General features: G+C 42.2%; 1 protein-coding gene across 5 annotated transcripts in view; it reads right to left on the reverse strand.

Moving 5' to 3' along the window:
* The window catches only part of ptprub (protein tyrosine phosphatase receptor type Ub), a 374,285-nt gene that overhangs the window by 17,305 nt on the left and 343,189 nt on the right, over window positions 1-13,791 (reverse strand). For all 5 annotated transcript variants that reach the window (XM_064945224.1, XM_064945228.1, XM_064945226.1 and 2 more), the window contains 4 exons: window positions 13,369-13,518; window positions 6,573-6,887; window positions 3,754-3,879; window positions 2,281-2,438 (listed from right to left, as the gene is read on the reverse strand). In XM_064945224.1, coding sequence (XP_064801296.1) covers window positions 2,281-2,438; window positions 3,754-3,879; window positions 6,573-6,887; window positions 13,369-13,518 — 749 coding nt within the window. The remainder of the gene's footprint in view (window positions 1-2,280; window positions 2,439-3,753; window positions 3,880-6,572; window positions 6,888-13,368; window positions 13,519-13,791) is intronic.

Consider the following 13,791-nt stretch of genomic DNA (forward strand, 5'->3'; position numbering starts at 1 on the left):
TTTGACCTCTGTCATTGCCAACAAAGGGTATAATAACAAAGTATTGAGATAAACATTTGTTATTGACTAAATACTTATTTTCCACCATAATTTGCAAATAAATTCATTAAAAATCCTACAATGTTATTTTCTGGATTTTTTTTCTCATTTTGCCTGTCATAGTTGAAGTGTACCTATGATGAAAATTACAGGCCTCTCTCATCTTTTTAAGTGGAAGAACTTGCACAATTGGTGGCTGACTAAATACTTTTTTGCCCCACTGTATTATGATCACTACATCAGATGGGTTTGGATACTGCTTAAGAGCAGATTTCTGCAGCATTAGTAAAGATGTGGTCAATACAAGTGTATGATTTAGTTCCTGTTCTGTTTGTAAATACCCTGGTAGGATGACTGATAACCTGAACCAGTTTGCAGACACTGGTTACAGTTTGAAGCTTTTTCTTGAGTTTGATGAAAGCCAGTCAATATTTAGGCCACCCAGAACATACCCCTATTGATGTCACCTACATTATCAAGCATTTCACACATATCATCCAGATACTGACTGTTAGCACTTGGAGGTCTATAGAAACTTCCCACAAGAATAGGCTTTAGGTGAGGCAGGTGAACACTGAGCCATATTACTTCAACAACATTTGACATGAGATCCTCTAAGCATTACAGGAATATGACTCTGAATATAAACAGCAATATATCCTCCGTTGGCATTCCTGACTCTTCTGTAGATGTTATAACCATATATTGCTACAACTGTATCATCAAATAAATTATCTAAGTGAGTTTCAGAGCTAGCAACAGAAAGCATTCATATACTGGCTAGCAAGTTATCGAATTCATGAACCTTGTTTCTTAGGCTACATATGTTAATGTAGTCTATTTGTAGCACTTTTCTGGGATTCTTGATTGTTTTTATTGCTTTACTGGGAGACATGGTAGACATGACAGTGCTATTTACATTTGAGCTGATAGTGCAGGGTGAACTACTACTACTCGCTTCTTACTAGGACAAAACGTCTCAGTGTTAACAGTATAACTTAGGTTCATAGGCACATTGCTTACTGCTGAGAATAGCTGTTGTTTTGACAGAGGCATTTAGAGGAACATAAATTAGGTTACTTACATTATGAATGTGAACAACTCTGGGAAAATGTACATTTGCAGTAGCACTACAACAGCTCAGCAACAAAATGGTAGGGATTATCTGAGCAGTCACTGATAAGTCATTGTCTCGACGCGGCCTTGAAATGCGAGGACAGGGTCCAGTAAGCTTGTTGTGTGTGGCATTTTGTGGCGCTAGACGGTCTGGGTTATCATCATAAGCTAAAGGAACATTAATAAACAAAGGAGGCGAGGCCGCATTCTCATTCCTGACATGCACCCTGGGAAGGCAGGCGCCCAGTCGCCACGGCAGCCAATATGGGCAATATTAAGGTAATCAATCGGCGTCAGCAGTTTGGCAGCCTGGAATTTACTATCGTGAGAGCCGGCACATTCTGTATTAAGATATAATTGATTTCATCGCCATAATCTCTTTCGCGGTTGCAGTGGGTAATGCTGTGTGACAGCACTGAGTGATGTGTTTTTGGACTGTGGTGGTGGAGGCGCACGTGTCATGGTTCAGCAATGTGCATAAGGCTCCATATTCAGTCAGGTCCTGAGGAGAGTACAGTGCAATGCAGCCAAGAAGCCATGTGGCGTCATGCTTACTGCTCAAACCACCTCTTACACTGATTGGTGTATGTCCTGAGGGTTGGTCTGTAGTTGTTGGTCTGTAGTTGTTGATTGGGCAGGTGCGTTCCTGAAGGCTGGTACCTGATTGGCTTTGAGCATTATGAACTGGTGTTTATCAAGAGGTAACACCTACTTCATTGTCTGTGATTGGGTGTTAGCTATGTTGATGGCTGGTGTTTGATTAGGTGAAGGCCAAGCTGACCTCCAGTCTGAGATTAACTATGCTTGGAGTACTGCTGTTGTGTGTGTATGTTTGTGTATTTTTTACCTTTATTTAACTAGGCAAGTCAGTTAAGAACAAATTCTTATTTACAACGGCGGCCTACCGGGGAACAGTGGGTTAACTGCCTTGCTCAGGGGCAGAATGACAGATTTTTACCTTGTCATTTCGGGGATTCGATCCAGCAACCTTTCGGTTACTAGCCCAACACTCTAACCACTAGGCTACCTGTGTATGTCTGTGTCTGTGTGTGTGCTTGTGTGTCAGTGATTGCGTTCGTGCATGTGTTTCACTTGTGTGTGTGTCAGATTGTCAGGAAAACTCACAGGCAGTGGACAACGGTGCGGCCATCTCCACACTCCCTCTGCCACTTGTGCACATGAGCCAGCAGGCTGAGGAAGGCCTTCTTGGAGTCGGGCACGTCGCGGTAGGCTGACCAGCGCAGGAACTGGAACTGACACACCACCAGCTGGCCCTCCTGGAGCTAAGGACAGAAAGAAAACATGAAGCTCATGAGACCTGAATGTGTGTGTATGTGCATGAGCTCCTGCCTGCGTGTTGCTAGTTCATGTGTGTCAATAAGTGTATGTGAGATGGCCCTCCTTAGCTCCAGGAGGGCCAGTCTGTTGGTGAGACTGAGACCTGGGATGGGAAAGGGAGATGTCCCTGTGTGCTCAGAGCTACAGCCCATACTAGCACCTGCATCAATATCACTGCTGCTGCAGGGGCACACGTGACAGATATAACAGCCCCCAGCCCTACACGTAAGGAGCTAGGGATGCACTGTAAATCATGCAGATTGGACTAACGCAAAACAAATAGGATGCAAGGAGAAGTTACAATCATGGAAGTGGGATTTTCAGATTCTCTATGGACCTATTTCTCTCTCACACACAAACACATGCACACACCCTCGTTTCACACAAACACATCATTTCCCCACACTATGATATCTGTGGGTTGCATTGTTCCGGGTTGTGTGAGGTGCTGTTTGACAGTGCAGTGTGGAGGAGAGATGTAGTGTAGGTGAGGAGGGATGACAGAAGGGGTAGATTGGGGAAAGGAGGATGCCACGCTGAGGGTGGTTATGGGCACCTCCTGTCACACAGCCTACCAGCAGGGACAGGCCTTGCATGGAAGTGCCAATCTGGTTGACAGTGATGCAACACACCTACTCATTTACACACCCACACACAGTATTGTACACACACTTTGTTCTTTCTACCGTTCTGACAGACAGACAGAGATAATTAAGACACACACGAAGTACGCATACGCACAAGCAAGCACATGCATGCGCATACACATGCACACGCACACCAAACAAAGTCTCTATTATTCTTCACAGAGGTAGGGAGGGAGCATTGCTGAGCATCTTCCTTTTCTTCCTGCCGGCATACTAAGGGGAACTTTGACAACACCAGTACTCCCTGTATTTTGACAACAGAGCTGTAATCTTATTCAGTTGGGATTGACATGTAGCCTATTTCATGAGTTCTGCCTGATTCTCTACGTCAGGTATTTGATTTAAATGTGTGACATGCTTTATGAACAAATAAAAAGGGGGAGAGAATATACATTAGAGCCATTTAGAATATCACACATTGTGGATGTGACATGCATTACGCTCAAAGTCCCCCTTAGTAACCCGGCAGGAAGAAAAGGAAGATGACCATCAATGTAATGACAAGCAGGAAATTGAAAAAGGGAGACGGTTGTTTAATAATGTTGAAAGCATCTCCTCTGTGTGTGTGCGTGTGTGTTCATGCAGGTGTGTATAAATGCTCTTAGTGACTGACTCTTGTCACGTTTTTGACACGGAACAGACGAGTGATGACGTCGTCGTCAGCTGACGTGGACAGGAATTCAACCTCCATTGGCCCATACTGCTGTAGACCAGGCTCTGGCCAGTACTGGACACAGGGCTAGAGAGAGAGAGGGGAAAAATAGAGACAGAGAGTAGAGTGAAAAAAGGAGGAGAAAATAGTTAATGTGGCATCTTTGAGACCTATAGATCACTGTCAAGATTCCAAAAAGGGAAATATCAGTCCAATAAATTCACCCCCAAAACCACTCTGTTACGACTCCAAAAGTGTTCCAACAACATGTGATTGGAACTGGTAACAAATGCAGACCTTTCTGAGAGGAAGGGCTCTCATATATATATACATACATACATACATACATACATACATACATACATACATACATACATACATACACACACACACACACATACATACACACACACACACACACACACACACACACACACACACACACACACACACACACACACACACACACACACACACACACACACACACACACACACATATATATAGAGAGAGAGAGAGAGAGAGAGAGAGAGAGAGAGAGAGAGAAAGAGAGAGAGAATGTGTGTGAGTGAGACAGAGGTGGGCCGATATTAAGGAGATGAGACAGGAGCAGAGGGGGATGGGGTAATGCCCTGTGACGAGTGTCTTGTATTTCATTAAGAGACAGTCAGGCAGACACTGAGATACCTACAAATAGAAACCTTGAGTTATAGCTTAGGGGTAGGACTAAAAGTGACATAGCTGATTCTCTAGAGATCGAAATGAAGCGAGGAGTGTTACTGAATCCACAATATCAATGTGGTCAGACATCATTGAGGCACAATGTGGTGTGAAAAAACAAATCCAAAAGCACACACACTCATACAACTACATGATGGCAGCGCAGCATGACTCTGACTGGCTAAGTCTTCTGTAATCAGAACTATGGACACAGGAGAAAGAGTTGAGCTAAGATACAGCATCCCAGACACTGCCAGTAGAATCAGAACTAGATTCAGACTCAGATCTGCAGCACTTCTCACTGAGAAAAGCGAAATGCGGATTCACATATAGAAAACTGTCCCTTCCTAATAAACAGCATTCATTAACCTATATATTACATGCAAACAGTATACCTTAATATACATACAGTGCCTTGCGAAAGTATTCGGCCCCCTTGAACTTTGCGACCTTTTGCCACATTTCAGGCTTCAAACATAAAGATATAAAACATTATTTTTTTGTGAAGAATCAACAACAAGTGGGACACAATCATGAAGTGGAACGACATTTATTGGATATTTCAAACTTTTTTAACAAATCAAAAACTGAAAAATTGGGCGTGCAAAATTATTCAGCCCCCTTAAGTTAATACTTTGTAGCGCCACCTTTTGCTGCGATTACAGCTGTAAGTCGCTTGGGGTATGTCTCTATCAGTTTTGCACATCGAGAGACTGACATTTTTTCTCATTCCTCCTTGCAAAACAGCTCGAGCTCAGTGAGGTTGGATGGAGAGCATTTGTGAACAGCAGTTTTCAGTTCTTTCCACAGATTCTCGATTGGATTCAGGTCTGGACTTTGACTTGGCCATTCTAACACCTGGATATGTTTATTTTTGAACCATTCCATTGTAGATTTTGCTTTATGTTTTGGATCATTGTCTTGTTGGAAGACAAATCTCAGTCCCAGTCTCAGGTCTTTGGCAGACTCCATCAGGTTTTCTTCCAGAATGGTCCTGTATTTGGCTCCATCCATCTTCCCATCAATTTTAACCATCTTCCCTGTCCCTGCTGAAGAAAAGCAGGCCCAAACCATGATGCTGCCACCACCATGTTTGACAGTGGGGATAGTGTGGTCAGGGTGATGAGCTGTGTTGCTTTTACGCCAAACATAACGTTTTGCATTGTTGCCAAAAAGTTCATTTTTGGTTTCATCTGACCAGAGCACCTTCTTCCACATGTTTGGTGTGTCTCCCAGGTGGCTTGTGGCAAACTTTAAATGACACTTTTTATGGATATCTTTAAGAAATGGCTTTCTTCTTGCCACTCTTCCATAAAGGCCAGATTTGTGCAATATATGACTAATTGTTGTCCTATGGACAGAGTCTCCCACCTCAGCTGTAGATCTCTGCAGTTCATCCAGAGTGATCATGGGCCTCTTGGCTGCATCTCTGATCAGTCTTCTCCTTGTATGAGCTGAAAGTTTAGAGGGATGGCCAGGTCTTGGTAGATTTGCAGTGGTCTGATACTCCTTCCATTTCAATATTATCGCTTGCACAGTGCTCCTTGGGATGTTTAAAGCTTGGGAAATCTTTTTGTATCCAAATCCGGCTTTAAACTTCTTCACAACAATATCTCGGACCTGCCTGGTGTGTTCCTTGTTCTTCATGATGCTCTCTGCGCTTTTAATGGACCTCTGAGACTATCACAGTGCAGGTGCATTTATACGGAGACTTGATTACACACAGGTGGATTGTATTTATCATCATTAGTCATTTAGATCAACATTGGATCATTCAGAGATCCTCACTGAACTTCTGGAGAGAGTTTGCTGCACTGAAAGTAAAGGGGCTGAATAATTTTGCACGCCCAATTTTTCAGTTTTTGATTTGTTAAAAAAGTTTGAAATATCCAATAAATGTCGTTCCACTTCATGATTGTGTCCCACTTGTTGTTGATTCTTCACAAAAAAATACAGTTTTATATCTTTATGTTTGAAGCCTGAAATGTGGCAAAAGGTCGCAAAGTTCAAGGGGGCCGAATACTTTCGCAAGGCACTAAATACAAAAAAATACAGCTCACCCAGGCAGAGTTGGACTGGTTGAGCTGGTTGAGCATGACCACCGAGGTGCAGCCGTAGTCGAACACCAACCTCCAGAAGTCGGCGGTGGTGCCGGGGAGCGGGTGAGGGGTGACGATGAAGGCGGCGGGCTGGTGGAAGCTGTCAGTGAGTGCCGCGTTGATGTAGTTGTTGCTCTCGCCCTCGGTGGTGACCAGGAATGCCAGGGCACGGTCGGGCGGCAGCACGTCCATGCTGCGGTTCTTCTCCCGGTTCCTGGGGAGCAGGGCGATGCTGCACTCCTCCACGTCCAGGTGAGGGGTGACCGAGTTCAACGTCTGGAGGAGGAAGGGGAGGTGGAAAGGGAGGTGGAAAGGGAGGGAAGATGGAGGGGAGGAAGAAAAGAGTGGTGGAAGGGATGGATATAAAGATTTAATGGAGGGAGAATTTATGAGATTGGTGAGGTGAGGAGAGGTGAGATGAGATGAGATGAAGTACCAGAAATAAAAATAGGTGATGAAGAAAAAAGAGGGAAAGGAGGGAATTGATGGAGGTGGACAGAGAGAAGGGGAGGATGTGGGGGTGGAGAAACAGCGTGCTAATGGCAGATTGGCCACTCATTTTTCTCTGTCAATACCAGTGACAGATTGGCCACTCATTATTCTCTGTCAATACCAGTTAGAAGCATCTTTAAATAGCTTAACATCACTCTGAAATAGTCAGAGTTCAAAAACAAATGGGAAAAATCAGGCCAGCCTCATGCATAATGAACACAAATGTTATGAACCTTTGGGAAAACAAACGTAAAACGTATATTTTGCACCTATTCCCTTTGAGGAACATTAACAAGCATTCCACCCTAATGACATAAAACAATATGAACATAATAGTTGGATCATTAATGCACTACATCAATAATAGATCTGGGAAATGCTGATCTTAGTGATACTGGCTGGTATTGGCTCTATCTGGGCTTTTTGTGATAGATACGGCATGAGCAAAATATAGGTAGAGGTTTTATTGAGGTTGCACTTGGCATACATTGCATGGATCCTTTCAGAAGGAATGTCAGTTGGGTGAATTACAGGATCAAAAGGGATTCACATGACCATCTAACTTAGGAAAGAACTAACAACCTGTAATCAAAGACCACATTCCCCCCCCAGCCTAAGTAATACATCGTCAAGTAATGAAAGTGGCATAATTGATTTGGATTGTATAAGGAAAAACACAGTAAACAATTAAAGTGTGCCAGGTGTGAGGGCCATCACCGACCCAGAGGACTGGGTGATCTCGCATTCCCGAGGCCGATGTGAGTAAGGTATTTAATCATGTAAACCCCCACAAGGCCGCGGGGTCCGATGGTATTCCAGGACGCGTACTCAGAGCTGGCAGGCATATTCACGGTAATTTTCAACTTCTCCTTGTTCTAGTCTGTAATCCACACGTTTTAATGACCATCGTCATTCCTGTTCCCAAGAACTCTATGGCGTCATGCAACAATGACTACTGCCCTGTGTCATGTAAAAAATTCTCCCAGCGTGAAAATGTTCCCAGCTCAATTATTGCACCTGCATCTCTAGGTGGATGGCTGAGCTCCTGCGGATGTTTCTCTCACACCCTCCCTTGAAAAGCTGTTCTGTGGGCACACGCATTTGCTTTACACATCTGCCAATCAATGGTGGCCAGGAGTATTGACTCTCACCAATCAGAAGCTTGTTGAGGCATGAGGTCAGCATATAAATACCCGGACTTATGCGTCGAAGTGCTGAGGGTTAATGTGAGTAGAGATTTTTGCGAATGCAATGACTTGGGTGATGAGGGTAGGCAACATCGCCTCCGCCCCACTGACCCACAGGGGTGTGTTTAGTCTCCTCCTGTACTCCCTGTTCACCGACGACTCAAACACCATCATCAAGTTGCTGATGACACGACGATGGTAGGCCTGATCACCGGCGACGATGAGAGAGCCTACAAGGAGGAGGACAGTGACCTGGCAGTGTGGTGCCTGAACAACAACCTCCCTCATCAGTAAGACCAAGAAGTTTATCCTTGACTATGGGGGGTGGGGGGGGGAAGCTGCACTGGAGTGGGTCGAGAGCTTCAAGTTCCTCGGTGTGACTTAAAATGGTCCACACACACTCTCACAGTCACCTCAGGAGGTTGAAAATGTTTAACATGGGCTGTCAAATCCTCAAAAAGTTATACAGCTGCAACATTGAGAGCATCTTGAATGGCTGATTTACTGCTTGGTATGGCAATAGCACCACCCTAAATCACATGGCGCTACAGAAGGTGGTGTGGACAGCCCAGTACATCATGGGGACAGAGCTCCCTGCCATCCAGGACCTCTATATCATGCAGCGTGAAAGGAAAGCCAAGAGAATCGTTAAAGACTCCAGCCACCCAAGCCATAGAGACTGTTCTCTCTGCTTCTGTATGTGGTACCGGTGCATCAAGTCTGATACCAACAGACTCCTGAACAGCTTCTATCCCCAAGCCATTAGACTGCTAAATAGGTAACTAAAGAACTAACAACATGGCTACATGGATTATCTGAATTTACCCTTTTATTTTATTTTTGCACTGCACTCTCACAGGGCCTTACACACTCATGCACTTCAAAACACGTACAAAACACGTACAAACACTCACTTCATCATTTGCTCACACACACATAATATGCACATGCAACTCTGTTTATCATATATCCTGATGCCTAGTCATCTTACCCCTAAAGTGACATTATTTACCTCTATCACTCCAGTATTCCTGCACATTGTTAATATGGTACTGGAACTGACTGACCCTGTAGATAGTATGCTTACTTTCTCGTGTTCTTCTTATTTCTTATTTTACATGTGATTTTGTTCTACCTTATGTTATTTTTAGGATTACATTGTTGTTGATGACTGTATTGTTGGGTTTAGCGCTTGCAAGAAAATATTTCACTGCACTTGTGCACGTAAAATTAAAACTTAAATGGGGGGATGCGTGTGGGCCTATTCCAGTATGAAATACAGTACTTTGAAATGCGAAACCTTGAATCTATGCTGCTGCTCTTATAGTAGAGTCAGTAGACAGTACCGTTTGGCCGGCTAAGAGAGGAAATTAATGCATGTGGGAACACACCTGGTGCTCCTCTGTCCTAATCAGAATCAAATAAAGTGCTCTGAGACCATCACATTCCCAGCTTCCCACAAATTATGGGCGATTTGAATGACAATCATACACTTATAAAAGTGAGAGGAAACTGGATTCCAGTTTTGCCATTCGCAAACACATATGCATATGCACACACATGCAAGAAGACAGGCAGGCACGCATACATACGCTCACATTCATGCACTGATGCACATACACCTACACCAGACCTTAAAAACATTATTAATTTTCTGAGATCTTTATTCAAACATTTTTTTTAAGTAGTAGAGTAACTATTTGTTCCCCCAGAACAATTTTGCTGTGGGAACGAACAATTAATTTGGAGGTGACTACAACCATTTGTGCCTGTGTAATAAACTGTAATTACTTTCGGAGCAGCAAAATATTTGTATTTGTTATGGATCCCCATTACTCAACCATTCACCTTAGAAGCTGATGCCCTATGCACATAGACATGGAATCACTGGTCACTTTAATAATGCTTACATACTGTTTTATTGATTTCATATGTATATACTGTATTCTACTGTATTTTAGTCAATGCCACTCCGACATTGCTGGTCCTAATATTTATACCTTTCTTAATTCCATTCTTTTACTTTTAGATTTCTATGTATTGTTGTGAATTGTTAGATACTATTGCCCTGTTGGAGCTAGGAACAGAAGCATTTCGCTACACCCGCAATAACATCTGTTAAATATTCTATATTTCATGGGGTCCATCAAAATTAAGGAAGTTTATACAATTTTAAAAACATTACAACACAATCACAACAGATTTCACAAGACATTAAGTGTGTGCTCTCAGGTCACAACTCTACTACCACATATCTACAACACAAAATCCATATGTATGTGTGTGTATAGTGTGTATGTTATCGTGTGTGTTTATGCATGCCTGTGCCTGTGTCTACTGTTCCATAAGGTGTATTTGTATCCGTTTTTTAAAATCTGATTCTACAGCTTGCATCAGTTACTTGATGTGGAATAGAGTTCCATGTAGTCATGGCTCTATGTAGTATTGTGCTTCTCCTATGGTCTGTTTTGGACTTGGGGGCCGTGAGGAGACCTCTGGTGACATCCCTTGTGGGGTATGCATGTGTGTCCGAACTGTGCGCCAGTTGGTCAAACAGACAGCTCAGTGCATTCATCATGTCAATTCCTCTCACAAATATAATTAGTGATGAAGTCAATCCCGCCTCCACTTTGAGTCAGGAGAGATTGACATGCATATTATAAATGTTAGCTCTTGGTGTACATTTAAGGACGAGCCGTGCTGCCCTGTTCTGAGCCAATTGCAATTTTCCTCCTTTGTGGCACCTGACCACATGACTGAACAGTAGTCTAGGTGCGACAAAACTAGGGCCTGTAGGACCTGCCTTGTTGATAGTGTTGTTAAGGCAGCAGATCAACGCTTTATTATGGACAAACTTCTCCCCATCTTAGCTACTGTTGTATCAGTATGTCTTGACCATGACAGTGATCCAGGGTTACTCAAAGCAGTTTAGTCACCCCAAATTCCAGCAAATATTCTTTACATCATAAACATAAGAATCCCTACAAAATGTCTTACATGACCTATAATAGACTATATTAGGCCCAGTCTTTGGAACTTTGGGTTTCCTAGATATTAGCATGTTGTTACATAATACTTTGGTAATAGTTTTTTAATTGCAGAGCAATTAGCTGAGAGTTTGTCACTACTGTACACAAGATAAATAGTCACTGTTCCTTATTCCACTGTAACAATTCCATTATTAAGCAATTTACAAAGTCCTATGTAACAACAATGTTGCTATTGTAATAATCAAAGTTACTATATTACTTTATGTCTCACTCATTATGAAAATATGTCTTGTTCATTTTGAAGCAGCAAAAGTAGTCTACTCTAATGTCCCTCGTGCATTTTATTATATCTGTAGGCTAAGACCTATCCAAACCATGTACTTATGATCATATATTTATACTAATTCAACTACCGTAAAACTTCAATCAATATCCCAGATGTTTATTTGATGAAATCACTGAACACAAACGTTTGCTTATCAGAGGAAGGCTTCTACCTGAGCCAGGTGTCTACTGCACACCGCTTTTGCTGATTTGTATGGTTAATCGTTTAATTTCAGCATTCATTTCCATCATTCTATTATATATATATATTATTTTCCTGCACTAATCTGTTTTCATTTATATACTGTCACGTTTCTTTTGTCTTAGTATTCCTCTATAAACAAAACAACAGAGGGCGATCGGACGATTTCTGGGGGTCTGTACAACCAGAGTTGTTGACAACTTTTTTGCTTGCCAGTTAGCAGCCAATGCCAAGCTGTTTCTTACTGGAGATAAAAACTTGTTGATTGTGATATTTTTTTAAAGTCATTACCGAATTATGTAACGTAATAAATCTAACATTTAACCTCAAACAATTCATGGTAATTCATGGTAACCTCGTAAATAATTAATTTAGACACGTTTATTTGCTGAAATGTGTTTCATTACCAGGCTATTAAAAGGGACAGGCAGCTATTTGAGATTAAAGAAGATTGAATTGAAGTTGTACAGTTGTAAAAGTGTTTCAGTCTTCATCAAATGTGTAACGACGTTCTTCGTTTGTCGAAAGAGAGTCGGACCGAAATGCAGCGTGTTGGTTACTCATGTTTTTAATGAAACAAATGACGATACAAATACAAAACAACAAAACGGAACGTGAAACCTAATTACAGCCTATCTGGTGAAACTACACAGAGACAGGAACAATCACCCACGAAATACAAAGTGAAACCCAGGCTACCTAAATACGGTTCCCAATCAGAGACAACGAGAATCACCTGATTGAGAACCGCCTCAGGCAGCCAAACCTATGCAACACCCCTACTCAGCCGCAATCCCAATAACTAAAAAACCCCACTACGAAATACAACAACATAAACCCATGTCACACCCTGGTCTGACCAACTAATTAACGAAAACACAAAATACTAAGACCAAGGCGTGACAAAATGTTTGACATCAAATATATATGTTTAGTTTTTAAATAACTTGCATATCTTCATCTCTTCATATTCATATCTTCAAATATTATTTGGTTTTCTGAAACATATCAAAATACTTAAATTGTTTTTCTGAGACCTGTAATTTGAATATCAGGGAAAATAGTCGACTTTTAGTTTAAACTCTATATAAAATATATTCGATAACCTTGAATATTTAAAAAGTTGGTATTTTCAAATAAACTACACCTTGGTTCTGATGTGCACACACGCACCTTTTTGTCAGCTCTTCCGCATTGTAACTCCTTTCTCTCTACACCATCTGTTGACTTTTAAGAGCTTGTGCCCCTTAGTGATTGACTGTATTTTTCCACAAGAGTGCTGTTTTAATCAGTCTAAATTGTCCTGTTTTCTGCTACAATGTGCTGGGCTTCTGAACCATCCAGCATCGTTACATCAACTGACTTCAGGTCAGACACAACTTCTGTCTGATCCCCACCAGTCCACCAGCAACAAAGTCATAATATCCAACAGTGCTTCAATTTAGTATTCTAGGTTGGGGTTGTGTTGTTTTGTCTTAACCTTTTCTGAGAAGTTACTGAAAACAAATAGTATTTCACAACGAAACAGAAGGTGTATTATTCCATTCCGGTGTGTGACTGACCTGGAACTCTTCTCGTAGCTGGGAGGAGTTGCTCTGAGAGTCCACCCTCAGCATGTCTTTGTAGGTGAGGGCAAACTCATTCACCAAAATGGCCGTCTCTCCACACAGACAAGCCTCCAGGATGGCATCATGGATGAATATGTACTGCTCCTTCAAATAGAGAGAAAGGGGGGAGGGAGCAGGGTATGGATAGAGAAAGAAGAGAAAGAGAGAGGGGAGAGAGAGAACAGAGAGAGTAAGAACATGAAGAACATAGGATGATATCACAAAGAAAGTGGGCGAGGAATGTTACAGAGGACGGGGGGGGGGGTGTTAGAGAGAAAGCGAAAGGGAGAGAGATAAGAAAGAGAGAACAAGGAGAGTTAGAACATAAAGAACATAGGACCGCATCACAAAGAAAGAGTATGAGGTGTGGAAGGGTGG

The sequence above is a fragment of the Oncorhynchus masou genome, chromosome 29, assembly GCF_036934945.1.
Source record: "Oncorhynchus masou masou isolate Uvic2021 chromosome 29, UVic_Omas_1.1, whole genome shotgun sequence".
Taxonomy (NCBI): domain Eukaryota; kingdom Metazoa; phylum Chordata; class Actinopteri; order Salmoniformes; family Salmonidae; genus Oncorhynchus; species Oncorhynchus masou.